The 26,038-nt window shown below is 42.4% G+C and overlaps 1 protein-coding gene across 1 annotated transcript in view; it reads right to left on the reverse strand.

Moving 5' to 3' along the window:
- The window catches only part of ZMYM4 (zinc finger MYM-type containing 4), an 86,797-nt gene extending 61,447 nt beyond the window's left edge, over positions 1–25,350 (reverse strand). The window contains 5 exon segments of the mRNA XM_018576595.1: positions 1–68; positions 2,781–2,951; positions 4,424–4,485; positions 12,419–12,883; positions 25,272–25,350. The exon segment at positions 1–68 is cut by the window's left edge and continues 8 nt beyond it. Of these exon segments, the coding sequence (XP_018432097.1) occupies positions 1–68; positions 2,781–2,951; positions 4,424–4,485; positions 12,419–12,875 (758 nt within the window). The 5' untranslated portion in view covers positions 12,876–12,883; positions 25,272–25,350.
- Between the last annotated feature and the right edge of the window lie 688 nt (positions 25,351–26,038).

Here is a 26,038-nt window from a genome sequence, read left to right on the forward strand (position 1 = left end):
CCGCTGACTGAAAAGACTGCACTTATTTTCAGTTCCCCTTCAGAAACTTTAGGTTGTTGGGTATATTCCTGTGATGGATAAAAGGGAAGAAATATGCTAAAAGGGTTTTCTACTTTACTTTTCATTTCACCTCATCCCTTCATAAATATATTTACAAGATTGAGCCCACACAGGATACAGATTTATATTCTATTACTTAATGTAAGTGAGCCAATGTACTGTATATTGTTCCTGCACATTTCTGGATAGGGAGCACAAACAGAGCAATGTGGATTTACTGCTCATTGTCCCATGGTCAGTTATGAACCAATTACACACGAACAGTGAGGTACTGATTGTCATAAAGGAATTTTATAACTTTAGAAGCCAGAACGCCAGCTAACATGTTTTAAAGTGAAAGTAAACTGCTTTGCATTTTTTTGTTTTCGCCCTAATGCAGTGGTTCTCAACCTGTGTAACCCCAGGACCCACATTTGTCCTTGGTCATTAAGTCGTGACCCAAGTTGCACTGCAATGGAACGCACGGCATTGAGGTACAGATCCACCAGTCTCCCTATTTTATGAGAACTGGAGTGAATCCTCAGCCTGGGGTCCAGTGTGGGCTGCTGTGCTGGAGCTCCATTCATATGTGCATTGCTTGCACAGCTCCCTTGCTGGCCCTGTAGAGGTGACAGGTGCCAGAATATTACATCACTCTGGTCCAGGCACCTCTGCAAGGCAGGTGAGGGAGCTGCAAGCAATGCGCATATGGATGAAGCTCCCTCGCGGCCGTGGCCCCATCCCACCCCACCTCAAGCTGACACTTGGCAGCATATTTTGAATGGCTGCTTGGCCCAAGAACTGACAGGGCTGCTCTAGGGGGTGGCTGGGGAACCTCATCTAGAAAAATGGATGGCATGTGGTGACCCACTGAACAAGGGGTCGCGACCCACTTTTGGGTCAGGACACACCAGTTAAGAACCAAGGCCCTAATGTATGCGCAGCATAGGGTACACTTACCTTAAAAGTGTGCCCTTCTCCGGCGTTGCTGAATTCATCTTTGGTCCTCAGCACAGAGCTCTGCCGCTGACACTTTTGGGTTCTCGGAAGCTCTCTTTGGCCATTGGCTGGCCACTGATGATGTACCTCCTGCACATGAGCACAGGAGTTACACCCTTCATCGCACCCAGCCAATTCACAGCATCTTAGAGATGCCACGAATGGGACGAGTGTGTACCCTGTATGGCGTGGAAGAGAGGAAGAATTGTTTTTGGAAGAAGGGACTTTGCATGCGTCTTCTGCTGAGAATGTCTACCTCCCAGTGATTTATTTCACCTACACTCCCGCTTTAATTGGCTACAGCATTTATTTTCTTCCTTTTGGAATAACAATTTTACATAAATAGATAAAAGCTGACCATTGTAAACACCCTGTGTTAGATGGTTTGTCCCAACCCTCTAACTGCTACTAGACAGTGTGGTCCGTTTGGAAGGAAGCTGAAAAATAACAGACTGTTGTTTTTGCTTTTAGGTTTTTGTTTTTTTAAACGTTTTTTTTATTAGTTTTCATTCCACCAACAGATGGATAAAGTGCAACAAAAACAAAAGACAAAAACAGTACTCATGTACACATCTCATGCTTGCAATGATGATACAAGGTAATTCAACCAAGTCATGGTAGTGTTATATCAGCAAAACAGTAGTCGACTGACACTCAATACTAGGGTATCACACGATCTGCGCACAACCATGTAGTCTCTCCACCTATTAGTGTAGCAGCTAAGCAGGTGTATACTCCTCTGGCATCTCCAGTTGTCCCAGGGACTTGTCTATTTTTTTTTTCTATGTACCATGTAGTGAGTCTGAAGGGGTATATTAAAGCATACAACTCCGTTCCTGCATAATGGTATAGTATGAATGACTCCCATTTCTGAAAGAAGCTCGCTGTGTGGCGATCCCGGTCTAGGGTGGACTCCAACCTCTCCCTCCACATTAGTGACATCAGTGCCTCCTTGAAATGTTGGGTGGATGGTGGTTGCGTGGAAAGCCAGTGATGCATAATTATGCGTTTCGCTATCAGTAGAGCTACATAGATCCACCTCTGTCGCTGTCTGCCCCTTGCTGGCATGGAGTTCCAGTAGCTAAAGAGGCATATCCATGGTTCTCGGGGTATAGGGAATTCCTGTATTATGGACATGCAGGAAAGGACTGAGTCCCAGTAAGTGGCTATTTGAGGGCAATCCCAGAGACAATGACATAGCAACGCCCCTTCCAGAGAACATTTGGGACATGCTGTTAAGTATGGACTGGGAGCCTGTATTTTATGGAAAAAATCAAAAGCATAGTATGCCTTATGGATTAATCTGAAGTGCGTCTCCCGCCACTGTTCATTCAGGGTACAACTCCTAATATTGTGACAACCCTCAAGAATGGCACTTTTTTTGCTTTTAGGCTTAAATACACCAAGTCATATATTGTCTTGTAGCCTTTTTTTCTAACCATATACACTACAAATTAGCAAGTTTTATGTTTTGCATAGTTTTAAAACATGATAAAAGGGGGGCTTTCTAATTAAATTTGATGCAAGGTCATACCAATTTCTACCAGCCAGTGCTGTGAAACACCAAGATTAACCACAGAACTACCACCACAGAATAGTCAAGCTATAGAAGGTCAAGAATAGGATAGGTTTCCCCTTATTTCTGTGGTGGTGGCATGCAGATGCCAGCAATAACAGTAGACATTTCCTAACCTTCTAGCAGGGCATATAGGACATTGTAGATAAAGGTTCTTTGTTTTCACCTCAGAGTTATCTGGCTCCTCTTTGACTTTCTCCACAGCAGTGGAAGTGGGTGCCAAGGCCCGTTCATAATCCTCATCCATCGGTTCCTCCTTTATCCTTACCCCCGACGTATACGAGTTGCCAAGATTTTCACCCATTGGCGATTTGCTGCTATAATTGTAACTAGATTCCTAAAAACAAAAAACATCCAAAAAACAAAACATTAACAAAAATATGCAAGTGGGCAGTTGTGTGGTTTAACTTTTTAACAGATAAACATTCTATGAAAACACAAAAGTAAAAGAAAAATAAACTACAAAAGCAAAATGATCCACCATTTTTTTTAATTTAAAATTGGTATTTTGTCTCACCAAAACAAGATGCACCCTTCCTCTTACTTTACTTTTCATACTTAATAAAATGCTTTTTAAAACATTTCAGATTTTACTTTAGGGGCCACTTCATTAAATGTGTTAAAAAATAAAAGCAGAGTTGTCCAACTAGACAGAACTGTTTCATTTGACATTAAAATGAAACTTTATTGGTTGCCAAGTGCCTTTTGTTCAAATTTTGAAGCTGTGTTATTAAAGATTTAAGAACATTGACACATAACAAGTGAAAATGCACCCGCACAGACTCCGTGGGACACAGATGACAGCAGTCAGCGCTGGATCAGAGACGGGCACCAGCACTGGAGGGATTGCTAAAAACTACAGGAAAGAAGATGATCGGATCAAGAGGCATCATTTAATGTAATTCCTTACACTAGCATTTGGGAGGAGGGTAAAAAAATTATCCTTTAATGTCACTTTAAGCCCCCGTTAATACCTAGGTGTTTTGTTGCTCAAAGGTAAGCATGACAAAGAGCTCAAGACAAGTAATCCCATTCATTCACACCCTAGCAGAAAACACCCCTCACTGGAAAAAGTACATAAGCTACTTTTTGGTAGATTCAGCTCTTTTTTGGTCCAATAGACTTCAATGGGAATCTTGTGCGACAAAACGTTCAGGTGTGAACAGGGGCCCGCTTGTCACATTAATCCTCTGGCTTCAGTCCTTTAATCATGCATATAAAACTTATTTTTCTGACCTTTATACTTATTCAGTCATTGATTCAGAAAATAAGTGGGTACGTATGACAGCCAAGCTAAGGCCCCATTCACACTGCGCAAATCGCGTGTTTGTCGCGCGATTTGCATTTTGCGCGATATCGCGCAAATGCTTGCCTCAAAAAGCATTGAATCGCGGCAAAATCCGCTCCAAAAAGGGTCCTGCTGTAGCGACCCGCGACAGCAGCACACTTTGCCCCATTGCCAAGCATTGGAGCGCGATATCGCGCTTTAAATAGCCGCGATATAGCAGGAATTACCGCGCAATAAATTGCTCAGTGTGAACGGGGCCTAAAAGCATTTTCTGGAAGAGTTCACCAATATTAGCCCACCTAATTTTTAGGATAGGTTATACCAACTTTCCAAATTAAAAGCACTATGTACACACATATTTGTCTCCCACATTGTCATTGCGTATTCAATATCTGATGCTTTACTTTGCAGGTCTTAATTTTAGTACAATATATAGTCTCCAAATCAAAGATGCAATGCAGCCTCTGGCATTCAAGGTTTCACTAAACATGGATACACATCTGCAATTATGCTTGCCTTACCCTAAAATTACTATCTGGAGCTTGTGCTGCCAACTGTGCTCGAGAAGACTCCTCCATCTGACCTGTAAATACATTAAAAAAAACAAAACATTTATCAATGCCTGTTCTGGTTAGAATAGAAAGATTGTGCATTTGCATCGTCTACTGTTTTGTACATTAACATCCATTCAATAGAAATGTTGTTAAGTTGTTGATTTTTTACTATGGAATCATAGTTTTAAGAACAGAAGGTGCAAAACAAGCTACAGCCATTCTTCAGGTTTTATTTAAATTAATACTTTACACTTGTCTAGACATATTTACTGTGACAAATACAGGCTGTGTATTGCTAACGCTGGGGAAGGCACTGTGTGTATGTCTCTTTGTTTATCCTCCCATCCCCCATCCACACCTATCAGTTGAGCTAATCAGCCAATTGTTAGACTCTCAGCTCGAAGTGTGTATTGGGACAAAGCAGCCTCCTACAAAGTGGTGGATACCGGTTCGTTCTAGACCGGAGGGGGTGGGCTTCTTTCTATACAACTCCAATGCTTTGTGTTAATAAAGGCTTGTGTCATTCTGCTTACCTCAAAATGAGTTCTGCCTGATTCTTGAGGTAATGGTAACAGGGTTTGGAATACGTTCCATTTGGGAAGCCATATCACTGACGGAGGTGCTCAGTCGGGGTGCCAGGGAGTCCGTCACATTTACCCACCTCAGAGAATTCCCCTCCCTGGTGTAATCTTGCCCAAAATACCATTATTAACCAAGTGCCAAGTGTGTTATATTTTTTCCTTTCTAGAAACTAAGCATTTATCATACAACCTTTTTGGCATCAGAAATCAACTTTAGATCCACTGATCCTGTGGCTGTAGAATGGAAATATATAAAACGGATACTTTATGGAGCAAGAAAATACCATCATTTTAAAGCGACCAGGTCTTGAAAATAAAACAAATGGCCATAGTGCTTTTCTAGTAGAGAATAAAGTGTATACTTACCATCTCTATCTAATGCAGGAGACCGTAGTGACCTGGGGGTCAAGTGGGATAAACCAGTGAACATGGGAGGAATTAGAAAATTGACAACCTCAGTACAGTTGGTCTCTGCAAGACCTCCGCAAGGAATTTCTGGATCGGAGCAATGTTTGGTGACATGGGCAACAGGAGAGATAAGTTTATGCTTTTTCTCCTTTACAAGGCTTCAAGTACCCAAGAGCACCCACAGAGCCCAAAATTGTGCCTATAGAAATTCTGATTTATTTAGAGATGACATTTGCACAAACTGGGAGTGGGTGGGAGGACATAAGCCGAAAAAAAGTAGCCTGGCAAGCAGGATGTCCAGCCAGTGCCCTCTCTCCCATGTCAAATGTCCGTACAGAAATGTATTCTAAGGGCCTGTGTAAACTGTCTTTTTAGCTTGTGTTTATGACGCAAGTTTGACATTAATATGAGATACCTCAGAACATTTAGAATGAACCGACAGGTGCATCTGACCTCCTTCTGAACTGCATTAGACCATGCTTCAACTGAGTTTTGCATTTCAACAGACTTGTATGGGGATCCAAAATCCCCTTCAAGTTAACAAAAGCCCATCAACACAGACCCTAAATGTGAGCTAGATAATCCTTTGGGATCTTTAGGAGCCTGTGTCGATTAGCTATTGTGTGCTTCAAAACCAGACTTGTATTTCCATACAAGTCTATAGAAATTAAATAACAATCCTACCTGTCAGAATACTTACCATTTCCGTGATCCTCATGAGTCCAATTGTGCCCAACATGCAGAAACTCTCAAACATGCAGCATGTCTGTGCGGCTTCCTCATCACTGTAGACAACTGAGTCATACAAAATCAGAGTAAACCTGGCTAGCCTCTGTTCCCTACAAACATGAATCCATATTCTGCCATTAGATGGTGCTGAGGAAACAGAGAACTTAGGCAGATCTCAGGAAGTACAAACACTGTTTACTATATCTTTACATATAATGAAGTATTGTGGTAATGATTATTGGGTGAATCTGGATTTATTCTTTCATAAACTACAATTTGGAACTGCAAAAGTGTCAACACCCTGAAAGTCAGTACTTTATAAAACGGACTTTGGCAGAAAGAACCTACAAAACATGTATAGTATTTAGCTGGTCTCTCATTCTTGCTCTAGGGATTTCTCCCACACTTGCTAGGTGAACACTTGTAACTCAAGTATTTTTTGTCTGTCCTTCAAGCACACCCAAATCCTTTTCGATCATAATAATTTTGGTACCCAAGTGCATAACCTTAGATTTGTATTCATTCTGTTAAATCTTATCCACATTTAGCTGCCCAACCCTCTTTTTTATCAAGGACTTCTTTGTAATGTTGCTACATCCTGTGCAGAATTTATTTCCCTGCATAATTTGGTATCATCAGCAAAACATGGAAAATTAACTCTTAAAATACAAATTAAACCTTCTGGTTTTTTTTGCATATGTCTACTGCTAGCAAACAGTAGATATATGCAAAAACATTAAAACAAAAAAAAAAAGTTACCAAATGCGTAAAAACGTACACAGGGTAAGTCAATGCACACAGCCAGCAGCATGCAGATGGACAGACACCGTGCGACCAGAGGAGTCAGCGCTGGATCAGAGAGCGGCATCAGCGCAGGAGGGACTCCTGAAAACTACTGGAAAGAAGATGTTCGGATAAAGAGGCATCACTCTTGCCTTGAGGAAGCGACCCTGCGCGGCCCCGAAACGTCAGCTCTTTTTGATCTTTGTGACACTATTGTCCAATAAAAAGGACTTATTCATTTTAAATACTTGGAGTGCTGGTGACCTATTCTTCCAATTGTGTATTTTGCACGGTGCCATCCGTGGAGTTACTACAAGCACCATCTTTGTCTATTGGCCGGGACTGCTGAAAGGTGTGCGGAGAGTATCTTCACCAATTGCACCTTTATACCAGACACATTTCTAAATATCGTCCCTTTGGCACTGTTCACATTGAGCAGTTCGCAAATCGTGCGACAAACGCGCAATTTGCATTTTGCGCGATATCGCGCAAATGCTTGCATTGAGCAAGCTTGAATCACGGCTAAATCCGCTCCCAAAAAGGGTCCTGCTGTAGCGACGCACGACCCGCGACAGCAGGACCCTTTGCCCTATTGAGAAGCATTGGAGAGCGATATCGCGCGGTAAATTGCCGCAATATCGCGGGAATTACCGTGCAATAAATCGCTCAATGTGAACGGGCCTTACTGTTCTCTCAAACTCTTCACATACTATTGATGTTAGGCTGACTGGGCTATATCCTCCAAATATAGGTCTTTATACCTTTTTTGAATACGGTTACCATTCCCGTCACTAAGGTGTCTTTGAAAACTAGACATAGGAGTTTTGCTATAACCGAGCTAAGTTCCCCAAGGACTCACAGGTGTTAGCCATCTGTAACTGATGTTTTGTTTACATTACATTAAGTTTCTCTAGCCTGTCTGGTACCCGGCCTTCTGTCAGCCACAGAGGTATCGTCGTTACATTGTTATTAGAATTATTTGTATTAAGGCTGTCTATTGCATCTGTAAAAAACAGAGAAAAAAGAAATACATCTGCCTTCTCTAACATTTGTGACTAACTTTCTATGTACATCTTATACGTGGCCTCAATGTTCTGTCCTTATCCTTTTATTAAGCATATATTTATTTATTTGGGGGGGGTGTATTTGTTTTACTTGCTATAGCAATGTATATCATATATTCTATTTTAGCATTCCCAATTGTTCCCTTGCATCCCTCGATGCATTCCTTGAAATCCTGAAATGCTGTACATGTTCCTTCCGAATTGTAGTTTTCTATCGTCTGGTTTTTTTTCTTCCTCATTTGCTTTTTCTTATATTCAATTTAGCCCCATAGATTTTATTTTGTTCTTATATTAATTTCCCATTGGGATACAATAACCATGACAGATTTGTTCATGACAGATTTTAAAAGGTATATTTTTGAATATTGTCTTTTTATGATTAATTTCTCTGTGGACTATAGATCAGGGGTCTCAAACTCAATCCACTCGGCAGCCACTGGACAAATTTTTTGCTCCCATGGGGACTGCTTGCCAAATGTAATAAAGTTTCATTCTTCAAAATAAAATGTAACTATATACGGTAGCAGTGTTAATGTCTGCGTGTGTTTAGAATGTCAGTATATGTGTTTGTGAGGGTTTCTTTGTATGCAATTTCAGTATATTTTTTGTGATGGTTTGTGTGTGCCAGCTTTGATGTCGGTATGTTTGTTAATGTTTCTCTGTGTGTGTCATATCACTATGTACTAGGGATGTTCAGATACCAAGTACCGTACTGGGTACAAGTACAGATACTTTTTCAGCTCTAAGACTAGACAAGAGAAAAACTCAAAGAGTTAGGAGGCAGCAGTATTTATAAGGTGCATACGGGTCTCTTGTGATTTGTGCATCCTTGAGAGATATAGATCTACAGGGCTTGAAAAATTTTAGGGTGTCTCACCAGTTAGTCAAAATTTTCACCGGTCAGCATGGCTATAATGAAAAAAGTACTGTAAATGTAAAATAATTAAAAAAAAAGTTTCCCTACATTATGTTATAAAACATCTATTCTTACATATATTTTTGGTAAAATATAAAAGACGGGGTCACTTCTAAAATTATTGCTCACACTCCAACGTTCACGGTGATATGTAACATGTGCGGCACAATAAGCGCAACCGTCGTTTTCGCACGTATGTGCACCCGACGCATATCTGCGTATGTATGTGGGGGGGCGGGGACTGAAATTTTTTTTAAAAAAAATGTATGCCTAATTTTTTATGCTTCTTTAATGTTTGTATTACTTTTTTTTTTTTTTTACACAACTTTATTGTTATCACATAGGGGGGATAAGAAGCCCCCTATGTGATAGCCAATTTACATGACAGGTCCTCTTTATGGAGACATCAGGGGTCTCCAGGACCCCTTACGTCACCTAGAGAAGCTAATGAAGCAGAGATCTGCTTCATCAGCTTCTGAAGCTGGAGAGTGACAGCTGAATGCAGGAAGTGATGTAATATACGTCACTTTCTGCATTCAGGGACTGAGAGGAGATCAGAGGGAGATCGTGTACTGAACTCCCTTTGATCTCCTGTCACAGAGCAGCCGTGCCAGTCCCGGCCGCATCGGGCACGGCGGATCTCGGGACCGGCACGGCAGTGACAGCTGCTCCTATACAAGCGATCGGGCGTCTCTAGAGACGCCCGATCGCTTGAATGTAAAGTTCCAGGCCGGCGTGTAATTACAACGGCCGGCCGGGAAGCTACTTGTCGGGCTCCGCCGTCCTCTTGTCACAGACGAGAGGACGAGTGGATTTTTCAAGCTCTGTAGATCTATATCTATATATTATCATTTTAAATAATAGGGATGCACCAATACCAAGGGTCAAAAATGGCATGACAAAAATGGGTCAGTTCAGCAGGAATCAGCCTAAATGTGAGCGACGTATGACTAGCTTTAAACCAACGGCTCTCAAAAATAAGCTCTTAGTAGCCTAAAGTGGTCAGGCATGCCCCTTTTCTTCATCTGCAATAAAAATCTGTGTGAGAACACTTGTGATGAGGGGTGCGTCGTTACCCAGCTATGCTAACATAGAGCTCTGGAGTGCAAGTGCGGGAGGCAACATTTTTTACTGGGCAAAATGGATATTTTAAAGTATTTTTCAGCAAAATGTAGTAGAGCTTTACTATCTCACATACCAAAGACATGCAGGTATACATGAGACAATTGCTTTTGTTTCATCACTTTTCTTTGTTTCAATTAGCTATAAGGGTACCAACAAATTGATACACGCCTATATGTAGCCAGAGAATACAGGCTCTGTTCTGAAAGTGCTGACTTCTAGCTTCCACACATACAAGTTCCTGAACTAGTCCAAGCATATAGCAAATTAAATTAGGAGAAAGTAATTTATCTCTGAATTTGTTTTGGGTAAAAAGGCGTCAGCAAGACAGCCAAGGATCTAGGATTTTCACAAGGACAAGGTCAGCAGTTGTTACCCAGCTATGCTAACATAGAACTCTGGAGTGCAAGCAGCAGCATTTTTTGCTAGGCAAAATGGATGATATTTTAAAGTAGGGATGCACGGATACCACGATCGGTACCTACACCGAGTATTTGGGCAAATACTCGTACTTGGCCAAATGCTCCATACCGGCAGCGCCATAGGGGAACATGGAGCCGGCTTCCCAGCCAAATCAGGAAGCGAGTCATTACTCACCGCCCGGCTTCCTGATTGGCTGGAAAGCCAGTTTCCCGGCCAATCACAATCAAACCGGCCAAACAACATGGAGCCGGCTTCCAGGGCAATCAGGAAGCCGGCTCCATGCCAGCGGAAGCACCGGTATCAGCTGGTACCAAAAGCAAAATATCAGTACTCTTACTCGATACTGAAAGTACCCCTATTTTAAAGCATTTTTCAGAAAAATGCAATGGCGTATAGGACTATAAAAAGGAGATTTAAAATAAAAAAGGTGTGTGGCTTCAACTGGACTCTTCAATTAACACACTATTTAACATCTTAAAGAAAAAATAAATAAAAATAAATATTAGCATTTCAGTAGAAACCATATCACAGTGCACACTCTGCACCAGCCACCCAATCTCGAGTTCTGGGCCATCACTTAGCTTGTTCAGTCCTAATAAATCCATGGCACAAACAGACATGAGCTGCACTCCCGTCCTCACCAAAGCAAGCATAAAACTTTGTTGACTGAGAGGTCAAAGTGCAGTCCACCAAGGTGCTAAAATGTTTTCTTTTTCCACTTCACCACAGCAGATTGGTGCAAACTCTTTTCTCACCCCTCAGGAAATTACATGACAACACATCTAATGCATAAAAAAACCCTTAACCCCTTTTCTGCTGGAGCTTTTTCATTTTTAATACACATATTAGGCCTGAAGATTACTTAAAACGCCCAAGTATTATATACTCTGAAAGCAGAGACCCTGTAAAACAAAATGGCGGCAGTTGCAATTTGTCACATAATTGTGCTACTATTTATCTATACTTTGTGTGCCCAGGAAAGGGCAAAAAACGTACAGTACCCAAAATTGTCCTTGGCGAATCTCTGAAATAAGATTTTTGTACTTAAAATTAAAATGTATTTCTTGGAGTACATTGATGGATACAGAAACAGGAGTTATTGGCGAAACTCCACTCAAAGGCTGTGACAAAATAGAAAAAACCCTAATCAGGGACAGGCCTCAAAACATGATTTGGTGCAGTGGAAAGATCTTCATAGCTATATGACCTCTAAAAGACCCAAGGCCTGAACAGCAGATGATCTTCCAGATGCAGGGTAGTACGCACTGCATCAATAAGCATGTAGAAGTGAGTGGATAGTTTTAAAGCCAGCAGTTGGGAGAAATTTTAAACAGACTTCCGCTGCTATAGCGTTTGTTTACATGTCAGTGCTGACACTGACAGATGATGCATCAGCAGCAGGAAAGGGTTAAAGCATAACTCCTCAACTTATTCTAAATCACTTTGAACTGGGTGCATAGGCTGTGGAAGACATTGGAGCAATCCATAAGAGAAAAACGATCCATCACTGCAGATCTCCTAGTAAAAATACATCTTCCTTGATCGTACATCACAGGATACGTTATTAGGTCACATCCCTGCCCTCTCACCTTCCAATCACAGAACACCTTGTAGCCTTTGAGAATAATACAAGACATTTTGAGAATGGGTAAGTGGCAGGGATGCACCTGAACACTTCACGGCTCAAGTGGGATCCCTCACTGCCCGCCACGCCTGGAAGCACAGTGTTGAGTGTCAGAGCCAGCATGCTGTAAAGAAATCTTACTTCACCTTTTGCAGCAGCCCTCCACACAAAACATACAGCTTTTGAATGATAATTTACACACCCAGTGCCATGTGCAAATTAAGAATTTTTTCTTGGAGTTTGGCTTTAAACAACTCCTGAAAACGACATTTACTAGAATTCTGCACATAATGAAAACGGAATTCCAATTACCTTGCTTAGTGTTAAAATTTCTGGACTCCGAATCTCTGGAAAGTGTGTCCTGGAATATATGTTCACGGCTGGTTTCCTTGGACGAGATTGCGTCCTCCGTTTCTCTCTCTCTAGAAGGTTTGAAGTCCGCTCTGACCGACTGTAGCATGGACTGCTTACTTAGCGGAGGAATAAATTCTGTAAGTCTCTGTAAGTTGCTGATATGTACTTCCCTTTGTTCAATAGGAATTCTCCCTTCTTCCATACTCCCTTGGGAGTACAGAGCAGATGAACTGTATCCCTTCAACAAGCAAGTTTGCTCTTCATCAGCATCAAGAAATGGAACTTTTGTTAGCACCTCTGAGTTCAGAAAATAGTTTTCATCTAGTAGTGATTCGTCTGGTACTCTTGGTGCCTGCTGCCTGCTTGCGCTTCCTATGTTCTCAGGCCTCAAGCTTTTATTAAAATTGCCATCCATACTTCTGTCTGTACAAAAAAGTAAAATATAATAATTTAGTTACCACTGAATACATTGCACTTACAATACAGTAGTAATTATATAAACATTGTATTCTCATCAAGGTTTTCACTAAATATTTTTAATATGTAATAGATGAATAGAATTTTTAAACGTGAAAGTCCTGCCACTAAGGGTAATCCTTATGGAAGGGACATAGGGACAACAGGTCAAGTTACATAGTAAATCAGGAGTTTAACTAATAGTCAAAACATTGTACGTGGATTGTCTAGGCATCTATGCAACACCCAAAGTTTAGCAGCAGTGGTGGTAAGCATTTGTTAACTTGCCAATAAATATACCGTATGACCAATGTTTCTGATTGACAGCAGGTCTGAGAAGTAGGAAAACACACACAGTTGCACATTCCTAGTTCTCTGCTGCAAGGTTAATTAGCATTCTCAGTGAAGAAGGCATTTTAAGTTATAGTGTAGTCACAAAGGAGTTAAATAAAAGAAAAAATATGTAATAAAGACACAAGAAAATGCTAAGAGTCAAGGCAACTCCAAGTGCCTGAACACAGACTTAGTTTTTCACATAAAGCATCCCACTAAACTTAAAAAGGAGAACTATGGGGTTAAGGGTTTCCCCATAGTTCTCCTTAGGGTAACGGGAGGACACAAACTAGCGTCCTCCCGTCACCCAAGGCTCAGTATACCGCGAGCTGTAGATTGCGGTATACCGAGACGCCGCAGCTGAAGCGGATCCCGACAATTATGCCGAGATCCGCCCAGCTGCGTGAGTGACAGCTGGCTCTGCCTATCTAGAGGCAGAGCCAGCTGTACCCGCCCCCTCCCCCGTCCATTCCGCCAGTCAGCGCTGGCGGATCGGAGCGGGGAATCCAGCCCCTCCCCTGTCACGGCAGAGAGCCGTGACAGGATCGAGAGGTGAGCGAACGCCGGTATGTGTTCGCTCACCTCCCGATCTACTGAGCCGACCTGTGACAGTCTCATTGTGACAGGTCGGCTAGAACTATGAGGTGAGTGAAAAGCACTCATCTCATAGTTCTCCTTTAATATCTGGGGTGTTGTGTTTGGAGTAAAAGGTAACCAGAACTCTTGTGGTTGTTATGTGGTCCATCCTTCCTTTTCTTCTCATCTCACTAAAGACTACTGAGTGTTAAGTGCATTATCAATGGCTAACAGGGAGGCAAGGAAAGCATTGTCACAGGAACCACAAGAGATTCAATACCACACCTTGGATTTATAGGATAATGAGGCACTTTGCAGGAAAACTAGACCTGTGTGCAGATGAAGAGTTATCTACACCACCGTGTCTCCGGCAGCTGCCGGCTTCCTTTAACAACTAGGAAATCTGGTGAATGATCATTAAAAAGCTGTATGTGGTGTGTGGAGGGCTGCTGCAAATATAGAAATCTTTCCTGAAAGCATGTACACATATCCCTCAGCTTCTGAGTGCTGTGGCGAGTCAGGGATGCAACCTGGAGCAGAGAAATGCTGCAATCGCATCCTCACCCCTCCTCACCACTTGCCATTCATAAATGCCTTGTATTCTTTAAGTAAAATACAAGGCATTTATGAATGGCAAGCAGTGAGGAGGGGCGAGGATGCAGCTGGAGCTCTTCACTGCTTGAGTTGCATCCCGCAGCGCCCAGAAGGAATAATGTGTAGGAGATGGCATGCTGCAAGGCAAGTTTTTTTTTTTTATATACTTTGCAGCAGTCCTCCATGCATAACACTCAGCTTTTTAATGATAATTTACATACCAAGTACGGTGTGTCAAAATTTTTTTCCTAGAGTCTAGCTTTTAGAAACAGCCAATACATATCTTTAGAGACAGTTGTTCGGAACTCTAAGCCAGCAAACAGCGGGTGACTAAGGGAATGCTAGATTCCATAAGAACATATTTACATAGGTGTTTTGTTATGTATAAGGGTCATTTTAATGCACTGTACCCAAGCTAGCTTCACTCTCTGGCAACTTAAATGGAGTATTCAGGATGCGAGTATCTCTGTCACACTCCATTCCATCCCAACATCACAGCCTAAACTAAGAAAGCCTATGTTGTATTACATTCCTTCCCAAATCTAATGATATTTGATCAAAAATCACAACCAATTCTGCCAGTCCCTTCTTAGGGAACATGCTATACATCAACAGGAAAGGTAAGGTAATCAAGCAGAAAAAGAAAAGACTATAGGTTTATGTTTTCTGATAAATTATTTAAAATACATTCAAGGAAATATCAAAAAACATTCTGTGTGATGTAGCTTGACTACAACTCTTTGCTACAAGATATTTTTATTTGATGGAGCTCAAGCTATTCAAGATTTTGCTTATCCAATATGGTCACATCTTTTAAAAATGATCAAGCCAAACACAGAAATTTAGTAATGGAAAGGTTACACGCATTTAAAACAGTATTCCAGACTGTGGTAATTAGCAAAAAAAAAGGAATTGGTTTCTAGGGGCTACAAACACTTTGTTTCTACAGTTTGCAACAAACACAGTTACAGACTGTTCTATTTCCTCAGAAACTGCACCTGAAGAGATTACAATGGGACTTAGTCTTTTCTAGCAGGAAGGTTTTCTTTTTATTGCAGACAAGAATATGTATTTTCTGCAATACATGTTTCTTAACTGCAAGCTAACAAGTTTCTCTACACTGTACACTGAGCCATGCAAGCACATCCAAGTGTACAATCTCAGCATACTTTAGATGTCATCCTGGGCCAAAGATGCAAAACCTAGTAGAAGGCTGGACACACCCACAGCCTCTCCAACTCCCACTGTATCCTGATCTGCCCCCCCTCTCTAGCATCTCTTTCGGCCCCGATGCCTGACAGGTGGCGTGTGTCTCCTCTGCTGCCGATACAGGTGGGGGAAGAGCAGCAGGAATTAACTTATCGATAATGAGAACCGTTGACAACGATTCTCGTTATTGATTTTTTTAAAATCAGATAGTTTTTATTCATTTTTGCATAGTATAAAGTACAAAAAGCACATACAAAAAAGAAAAGAGAAGTAACAGCCATATTCGTAAGGATCCTAAAATGCAATTCGACAAGAACATACTGCCAGCCAATTGGAGGGCACATTAGATTCCGGTTAATGCGAGAGCGTCGTGGACACACTTCATAAACATCTCATCATACATATCAGGCACTCCACCCTGTACTCAAGGTTTCCTACATGTTTGACAGAGGAATGGGAAGCAGACCGCCAGAGTCACTGGGAAGCAGACAAGGACGCCATCTACACAGAGATGTCCTGTCCATGGTATGTCAACCAGTTATCCCATAGGGAGTGAAACTGGGTCAGGGTACCCCTTTGCTGAAAGGTGATGCGCTCATATGCAATGATCCTATCCAGTTCCGCATGCCACAGCTTAAGTGTAGGCGGGGAGGAGGATACTCACTTATGAACCGCCAACCTGGTTGCAGTGAATAAGGCACGTTTAATGGCCAGGACTGCGTGGGGAGTGAGGTCAGTGTCTTCTATAATGCCAAGGATGCACACCAACGGTGAGTTAGGTAAGGAGGATGCAAAGACAAGGTTGAGAGTGTTTATGACCTCATCCCAGTACCGGACCAGTTTTGGGCATCTCCAGAGCAGGTGTATTAGGGAGCCTCGCCGGAAGCCACATTTGGGACTCATTATTGATTATTAATGATTTTTATCAATTAGTTGTTTCAGCCCTACATACTACAATGTTGGGGTGCAATTAACAATAAATGGCAATGCATCAGAGCACACATACAATACAGTGCGATAATGCGTGTTGTGGTGATGAGCATTTAAATGCAAGTTGTTTTAATGGGCTCTTAAAATGTATTTACACTTTTGCCACCAAATTGGGATAACACCTAATTTTTATATGCTTCATGTATGCATTCACATAGCATAATCTCAGTCTTGGTCCTCTCTACAAAGACCGTGGCGCGGTGATCACAGCGCCACCTGTCTCAGCCATCAGGAACTGCACAGAACACCAGTTCTGTGTTGGAGGGCAGGTTCCATAGAGAGAACATGTCACCTCCAAACTATCACATAGGAGTTTTTAAGTGGGAGAAAAAATAATAAACTAAAAAAAAATAGTAAAATATATATATAAAAAAAGTGATAAAGTAAAATAAAAATAAAAGTTAAAACCAACCCCGCTGCCAGCGTCATCTGCATGCAAATAAATGCATGCATAGGACATTGCGTGTGTGCGTTGAGTGCTGCCGCCATTCCACTGTGTGCCATATTGTGGTAGCCAAGCAGCAGAACTCTCCTACACGCACAATGCGCATTAAAGGAGAACTATGGGGTCAGTGCTTTTCCCCATAGTTCTCCTAAGGGTCACGGGAGGACATGAACTGACTTCCTCCCGTGACCCAAAGCTTAGTATACCGCAAGCTACAGCTCACTATATACTGAGACCACCGCAGCCAACACGGATCCTGACATTGCTGTCGCGATCCACCCAGCTGCGTGATTGACAGCTGGCTCTGCCTATCTAGAGGCAGAGCCAGCTGTACCCGCCCCCTCACCCATTCGTTACTCCAGTCAGTGCTGGAGGATCGGAGCGGGAAGGGGGAATCTCTGCAGGGAGCCGTGAGTGACAGTTATGGCTCTCTGCAAGGACATGATCGAGAAGTGAGTGAGCGACGGTATGTGTTCCCTCACTTCCCGATCTATTGAGGCGACCTGTGACAGTCTCATTGTCACATCTCAGCTCGAACTATGAGGCTGAGTGAAAATCACTCACCTCATAGTTCTCCTTTAAAGAGCGAGCTCAATTTCCCAAGTAATATGGGAAAATGGAATTACCCAATCAAATCTGGCCCGGCCTCTCCCAGGTGACCATGCTGACCAATGAGAAGCACTATTTAGCACAGTCAAATAGAGTTTAGATTAGGGATGCACCCATACAGAATATACTTGTACTCGGCCAAATGTTCCAATACCTTCCCCAATACTGGAACTTCTGGTCAGCGGGAGATTTCCTCTGACCGGCAGTGCCGTAGGGGAACATGGAGCCAGCTTCCCGTGCAATCAGGAAGCAACTAATGACCCACCCCGGTTTCCTGATTGGCGGGGAAGCCGGCTTCCCGGCCAATCAGTCCATTATTCACCGCCCAGTTCCCGGATTGGCTGGCTCAATGCCGATTGGCTGGGAAGCCAATTTCCTGGCCCATCACAGTCGAGCCGGCCAAACAACATGGAGTCGGCTTCCCTGGCAATCGGGAAGCTGGGTAGCATGTAATTACCTGCTGCCCAGCTTCCTGATGGCATGGAGCAGTCTTCCCGGGAAACACAAACATAGTGGGGTGGACTGCAAGAGTGAAAATGCACTTTAAATTTAACATGCAGGACAAAGCAGGTTCATTTAAAGGATAATTAAAGCCTCCGTGGTTTTTTTGCATAGATCTACTGCTAGCAAGCAGTAGATCTATGCAAAAAGTGTAAAAAAAAACGCCTAATACTCACCTGTGTCTTCACTGCGCGCTCCCGTCCGAAAATGTGAAAATTCTCGGGCGGCCGCAAAGCATCTTGGGGCGGGCGAATGCGCAGTTCACATTTTCAGCTGGGACGCGAGGAGAGACACAAGGTAAGTCTATGGACGCGTGCACCCGCATGCAGACACCGTGGGACAGGAAGTGCCAGCAAGGACAGAGGAGTCAGCGCCGGATCAGAGACCCGCCGCATCGCTGGAGGGACAGATGAAAACAACAGGAAAGAAGAAGATTGGATTAAGAGACATCATTTAAGTGAATGCTTTCATTAACATTGGGGGAGGAAAAAAAATTATTGACTTTAATGTCACTTTAACTGCCACCGTCCCTAGCTCCACAAACATATGTTGCCTCCCCGCCGCTTTGTTCTGCCACTGGGAACAAAGTGAAATATGAACTACTTCTGGAGATGGGGAGCATGTGATCACTCCCTTTTCTTTCAAAAACAGCACTGGTGCTCGGTCACTGGCTGCTAAGGCACCCAGCACTGTCACACAGAGGTAGGTAAAACAATTTGACTAGCTTTGAAAGCCCTATAGGAAATCTGTACCAAATTAAAGTAGAAGGCTGCCACTAATGACTTTTCAGAAAATTCTAGTTTCCTGGCCATCATGCTGGTAAAATAAATGTGTTCCTCTATTCAATTTGATTACTGTAGCAAGATTTATCTTCCTTTTAGCATCCCAGAACATTAGTACACTAATCTTTTGGACAACCTAAACTCCTAGCTTTTTCATGATAAAATTCATACTTAGGAGGGAAAACTTCATATATGTGTTGAGTGTTGCCACTGACAACCTGCTCCTGAAAGTGCCTGTAGTCAAGCTGCTGTGCTGATGCACTGCTTTCATGACTTTCTGAATTAGTGGCCAACATGCAGATTAAGAAGTTGGAAGTCCTGATCTGCATATGTTTCAAGAAAATTATTGTCTGGAGACATCTAGCTTCGCATATACAGCAGCGTCCTGCGTTGTAACTCACCAGATCAACACAAGCCACTGCAAGGACACATAGTAAACAATAGTTTTCTGTGTGTCCCAGTCACACTACAATTGGTCTTACGCTGCAATAAAATGCAAGCGCATTTTATCCCAGCACACTGCATGTCACCACAGGTCAATGCACAGCATGCGAGGACCTGAATAGAGTGCATAAATTGGAACCACCAACGAAAGTTTTTAAAAAATGTTAACGATGACAGCTCCGCCAATGTGCCTATTAGAAACTACTGGAACGGTCACAACACACTTTATTTTATTACAGTCGACTATTCAGTTAGATTGTTTTATGGCTGCATTTCAGCGGATGTGCTAGTGTGAAAGGGCCCTGACAATCATGAATGGTCGACTGCAAGAAAAGTCAAGTGTGTATGACCAGTAGAAACAGATGTGTCTATGAAACATGTAAATACTTACCTCTCCTGCTACCTGTGCTGCTGAACACCATATCAATCAAAAGGAATCCTACTGTGATGTCTGCTCTTCTTGAGTGTCAATCTAATGTGGCCCCACAGCACTGTGGCTTCTTCTGCTAAGATCTAGGTCATTACAGGACACAGTAGTGATGTGGAGGTTGGAGGGAAGGACCACTGAGTGCTGCAGAGGACACAGGCGTTTGATGCTCTCAGAAGTATCTGTTTCCCTGCACACTTCACAGAAAGACTCCTCTTGACCGGAGTAGTGTTGGGCAGCATGGACAGTGTGAGAGGTAAGCATTACATTCTTCTTTTGCAGGGAAAACTTATTGGCAAAGTGACGGGATCCCTTTATTGGAAAGCTTCACTTTGTCTAAAAAAATAAATAAATAGGTTATATCTGCTACAAGTGTCATTTTGCAATTTAATGCCAAAAAAAATAATTCTGCATTTCAGTATGCACCCATTGTGATTCTCTAGAATGGTCCCAAAAGTCAACTGATGCTTCCTTGCAACATGGAAACTTGTAGCATTCTGTACTCTATGGGGTCTATTTATAAAAGGATTTACACAGTGTTTGCTCGACATTCATTAATCAGTATTTTACAGCATTATTTATCCTTTTCAATGAGAATCCACCCCACTCGCCTGTCGTGTTCAAATAAGATTTGCTCATTAGCATGCAACTTCATAGAGATATCCCAATTACAAACACGATTCCCCCATCAGCTGCTGTGTAACAGAATCCTCACATAAAATTTTTAAAAAATAAGAAAGGATGAATGAATGCTGTACTACAGATGGATAAATGTCCAGCAAACATTTGTTGTGCACCGCTACATAATCCTTAATAAATAGATACCTATATATTTACCGAATTCCCCCAGGAATCTTACTTCCTACTTATGATTAGTGATGTGCAAACCCAGTTCAACCAAACCCACACAAAACTGTGACTGACAACCCCCACCAACCCCGGCCCAATCAATTGCAGCAGGGGCATTCCTAGCCTCTTTGTGACATGACCAGAAGAATGCTCCTGCCGCAACTGATTGGGCCCGGGGGGGTGTCAGTCTCAGCTTTGTGCAGGCTTGGTTGAACTCCAGTGAACTGGGTTCGCTAACCCCCACACATCACCAATTATAATGCTGGATCACTACTTTTCCCAAAAGTCTGCACTAACAAGTCAAATTTCAACCACCTCCTGCAAGTTCTGGTTAAAAAAAATTTTTTAAAAAACGTCCTAAAAGGTGGTCATAAATTGTACGATTTTCGTCAAAATGTTTAGTTTCTGTCAGGAACGCTTGTTTGATTATACCTAGACTTTCCCATCAAGCATAGTCAAATGTTGATTTTGGAAATCGTTCCTTAGCCATACTAACCAACCAATTTTTAACGAATGACAGAAATAAAATTTGCTTTTGCACATGTGCTGTGTTTTTGCTGAGATTTTGGATGAACGAAAATCCCTTTGATTTTCGTTCGGTCAGAAAAAAATTTTCCAACCTGACCGTACAAAAAATGTTGATTACAATATCAAAAACATAAATCAGTGATGTAACATCAACTGTTCGATTTTCATTCAAAAGACCGTTGGTGTACGATTTCCGAATAGAAAAATCTAACAATGTATGGCCACCTTAAGACTCCTCAATGATGCAGATACTGCAGCTTTTCTTAGAATACAAATGACTTTGATACACTTTTAAAGTGAAGGCCGAAGGTCTCATTCAAAGATATGAAAAGAGAAAAGGACAAGGTAAACAGATTTTTTTGGGAGAAAGGTATGAAATCAGAAAAGGATTGCTAAATTCCTTCCAATATATGTAGCACTTCTGAACTTTCAATTTAAAAGACATCAAAAAAGCAATTTGAAGCTTGTTTTATTTGAAAATACCTTCAGAAGTTCACACTGCATAGAACAGCCATTAAAACCCACAATCAAACAATGTCCATGCATTTCAGGCCTCAGAGAGAAGTGTCATGCTGCCAAGATCCCAGCCGAAAACACCTTCTCCTCCAGCTCCTAGTTCCTGAAACATGTAAAACTAATGGAATTAATAAGGAACACGATTGGCTTAAAAATGATAACTTCCCACTTTTAGAGTGGTAAACTCTTTAAACAAAAACACTACATTCATTCATATTTCTGACAAATTAATCTTAAAGTGACATTAAACCCTCAGATTTTTTAACATAAACCAATACTGTAATGTGTGCCTTACTGTAATCCATGGTTGTTTCCCTTCTCTTTGCTGCTCTTCCTTTTAAATCCTCATGTCTTCTCATGCTTGGGGAGAACTTCCCTTTGCAGCTGAGTGCCTCTTCCTGTAGTGCTGGCTCAGGTTTCAAACCTACACACAGACACCATGTATCCATTCCTGAGACAAGGCAGTCTGCTGCAAAACAGAAGTTCTGCGCCCAGCATGAGAAGAGATACGGATTTAAAAGGAAGAGCAGCAAAGAGAAGGGAAACTACCATGGATTACAGTAAGGCACACATTACAGTATTGGTTTATGTTAAAACATCTGAGGGTTTAATGTCACTTTAAGAACTCCCAGCAGAAATTGTATTAACTCTTGCAGTGGGGCCCCACACTGCAAGGGTTTGCTGCTTGTTTTTGCCTAGGGTCAAATAAAAAAGTTATACCCGTCCAAAACTCTGAGCTGGCAGTGTTCCCTCTTGCCTCTCTCCTCCCCCGCTGCAAGGATGGTATGTCTCTTGGCATGCTCAGGTCCTATACGCTGTATAGGACATGATGATTTGAGGACTCCCTGACCACTGCACAGGAAGGGGAAGAGACGTTCAAGAGAGCAATCTAAGAGCCAGCCGGCTCGGAAATTAAGGAGAGTAATACTTTTTTTTTTTTAACCCTAGGCAAAAATGAGCAGTTAACCCTTGCAGTGCAGGGGTAGGCCTACTGCAGAAGTTAATAACAATTGTGCCTGGTGTTCTTTAATAGAAAAACAAAACACTTGAATTGGAATTTGAACATGTAGCTTAGCCAAAATAATTGGTATATAAAAAGGACATCAGAAATGGCCATTGGTATCCTAATGCATCTCAACACAACTTAGAAAACTTCAGATGAAAGCTAAAATTATAATGCAAATGCCCACAAGCAATAGGTATGATTACCGAGTCTGTTGCAACTGTATAGATTTTACAGGAAGATTCAAGGCCCGCTTATGCTGCACTACCTGTCTTTTGACTAAAAGTGCATGTTCAGGCAATTAAAAAACAAACACAAAAAACACACATTGAAAGAAAAAATGTTTTTTTAAAAATGGTACACCCAACTTGAGGCACGTTCTCCTAGTAGAGGGTCACATCACTGAGCCTTCTCACAAGATTGTGGAATAGCACAGTGCTGGAACATCGTCTCGTGAAATTTGAGCTTTCCCAGGATACTGCAGTGAGGCTTAGCAACATCACCAGCACCTACAGAGTGCGGCCTGAAACCGGGGTATTGGGTCCTTTCACATTTATCTCCCAATGGTTTAGGCTCTGTTTACACCTAGCGTTTTGTAGCGCTTTTTCTGTCCTTAAAAACGCACATAACAAAATCCCATTCATTTCTATGGCGATGATCAAATCTGAGTGTTTTGTTTCTTGTAGCAAAACTCCTTTTGGTGGGAAAAGATATGCAAGCTTCTTTTTGGCAGATTAAGTGTTGCTTTGTCCCATAGACTTCAATGGAAACACTCAAAAACAGGCGTTTGCTGTGTTTTGGGCGTTTTTCATGCCGTTGCCCATGTACATCAACGTGTCACCATCTGCACACAAAAATACATGACAATGTATGCACATAAACTGCACGTAAAAAACACACAAAAACGTCCAGCAAAAATGCTGTTGCCTAGGTGTGAATGTAGCCTTACAGAAGTGTTTCTCAACCTTTTTGCAATCATGGCACCCTTTTAAAATATGCAAAATCTCAAGGCACCCCAGCCTAAACTCTCCTAGATTTTAAGGAGGACGCCACACACAAAAAAAGTGTTTTCCCCTTCAAATCTTCATGCCACCCTTTGCATCAGGAGACCCCCCCTTTCACATCAAAAGTCCCACTTTCATATCAGTGCCACACTTTGCATCTGTCTTCATTCCCCCTTCACATCACAGACCCACATTTTGAGGCACCCCTGAGGAGCCCTGGAGGCACACCAGTGTGCCATGGCACCCTGGTTGAGAAAGGCTGATTTATTGCCTTTACTAAGCTATACCCAACTTACCTGAATTGCAGAGTGCTTCCCCCAGTTGGCTCCTCCCACCCAACTGCATCATTTATTCATAGATCCATTTGCAGGACCTTTGAATGGAAAACCTACTGCGGCAGAGAAACTCGTAGTCCATGGTTCACGTGTGGTGATGTCACCACACTTGTAATCCATTGATAACTTCCTCCAGCTCCATAACCAAAGGTATGGCCCTTCCATAACCAAAGGCCTGTACCTCTGTACCATCCTGGGGCTGAAAGAAGAGTCTGCAGGAGCCCACGCATCGCATCCCTGAACCACCGATTGCAGTTGCAATGCTTTTTGCAGGCTACATGCAAAACGTAATAAAACACACATTTTTTTTCTTTTCAGTGGGATATGCCTTTGAATGAAGACACAGCTTTTAAGGGAACTACACTTACAACAAACCGCACATAAAAGCACAAAATCTATTAACATGAGACCAACATACTAAGAACACTTCTGGTGGACTTGACATTTAAATGCTACACTACCATCTCCTGCTGACTGGGCCCAGTCATGTTGTCTTATGGGCAGAGCGCATTATATTTTACAAGTTTGATGTATAAATAATTGTATCTGTGATACATAACCGGTCCATTGCAATTGGAAATTTAGGACGTGTATTGATACATCTTGTGCAATCAGCAACTTAGTAAAACTTAGAAACTGAACATGATAGGATGGGATGTGCTGGGATGTGATAGGATAAGATTGGGGGGAATGGAAGCAGATAAGTGAACAGTTTCTAGATTTATTGTTTTGTTTCTCCAGCACGTGTTGCCTAAGTGATGATTGAATGTAGCCGGCTGGTATAGTTTACACAAACATGCAATGTGTGTAAACACAACGATGACCTCATGAAAGGCTAGTGATACGGACATAGTATGACAATAGACACACATACACAGACTCCTATGTAGAGGCTCAGGCTACACTTGTATGTGAATGCGCACGCCGCACGTTCACACAATGCTGTGTACACTCCAGTCATACAGATGTCCAGCGGCCCCCATATACAAGAATGCATGCGGTCCCATGTTACACATTGTGTGCCTGCTGCACTGGGCCCACCGGAGTTGACGGGGTGCACACAGCACAGTATACCGTACAGTCACATATGTAAATACAGGGTCCCCCCACAAACACTATATATTACTCAAACGGGCTCATAGCTCCCGCCATTTATACGTTACTTCTCCCCTCCCGGAAAAACAACCCCTCCCACAACACGTTCCCTTACCCCCCGGCCAACCCGGGCTCTGTGTCCCGCCGTTCCGCCATGTCGGCCCCGGACCCGTCCAACTGCAACACTCCGCAGGGGGGGTGAGAGAGGGGTGGGTCAAGACGGAACCATAACCGATTGAGGGGGTTTTGTAGAACGTACCAACGTATTTGGTGATACCGCATACGCAAAGGAAGAGTCACTGTTCCCAGTCTACGGTGAAAACCTAAACAGTGCAGCAGAGTTAGCAGCAATTTCTAGGTAAGGCATTACTGAGAAAACACCGTCACAAATGCAGGGAGAAACTCCCCATTCCATTGTGCAAATTAGTTCAATCCGTGAAGCGGGAGAAAGGCGCAAGCGCATCACAGCAGGGCGGGAAATGAGCAAACACGCAGGCGTGGGGAGGAGGGTTCTGCGCCTGCGCAAAGCTAGAAAATGGCCCGGCAGCAATGCTCCCTTAAAGAGATAGAAACACATGACTGCTGCTTCCATTTTGTTTCCTATCTCAGAGCAGGTCTTTGGTCATTCAAAAATATCGAGTCTTGGAAAACGAAAACAAACCCTGGAAGAGGGCAAGCACTGAGAAAACAAACAGCTGATATGCAAATGCACATTGCTGCAAGTTGAATATTACTGGCATGCTGGGTAAAAAAAAATATAACAGGATATAACAGAAGCTTCTGAAATCTAACCTGTTTGGTTGGCAAAACAGTGCAAGAAAGAATGGTGTGCAAAGCGCAGCAATCGGTCAGGAAAAGCTCGGTAAAATGACATTTAAATGC

This window comes from Nanorana parkeri, unplaced genomic scaffold, assembly GCF_000935625.1.
Source record: "Nanorana parkeri isolate BGI_ZX_2015 unplaced genomic scaffold, ASM93562v1 scaffold70, whole genome shotgun sequence".
In the NCBI taxonomy this organism is placed as follows: domain Eukaryota; kingdom Metazoa; phylum Chordata; class Amphibia; order Anura; family Dicroglossidae; genus Nanorana; species Nanorana parkeri.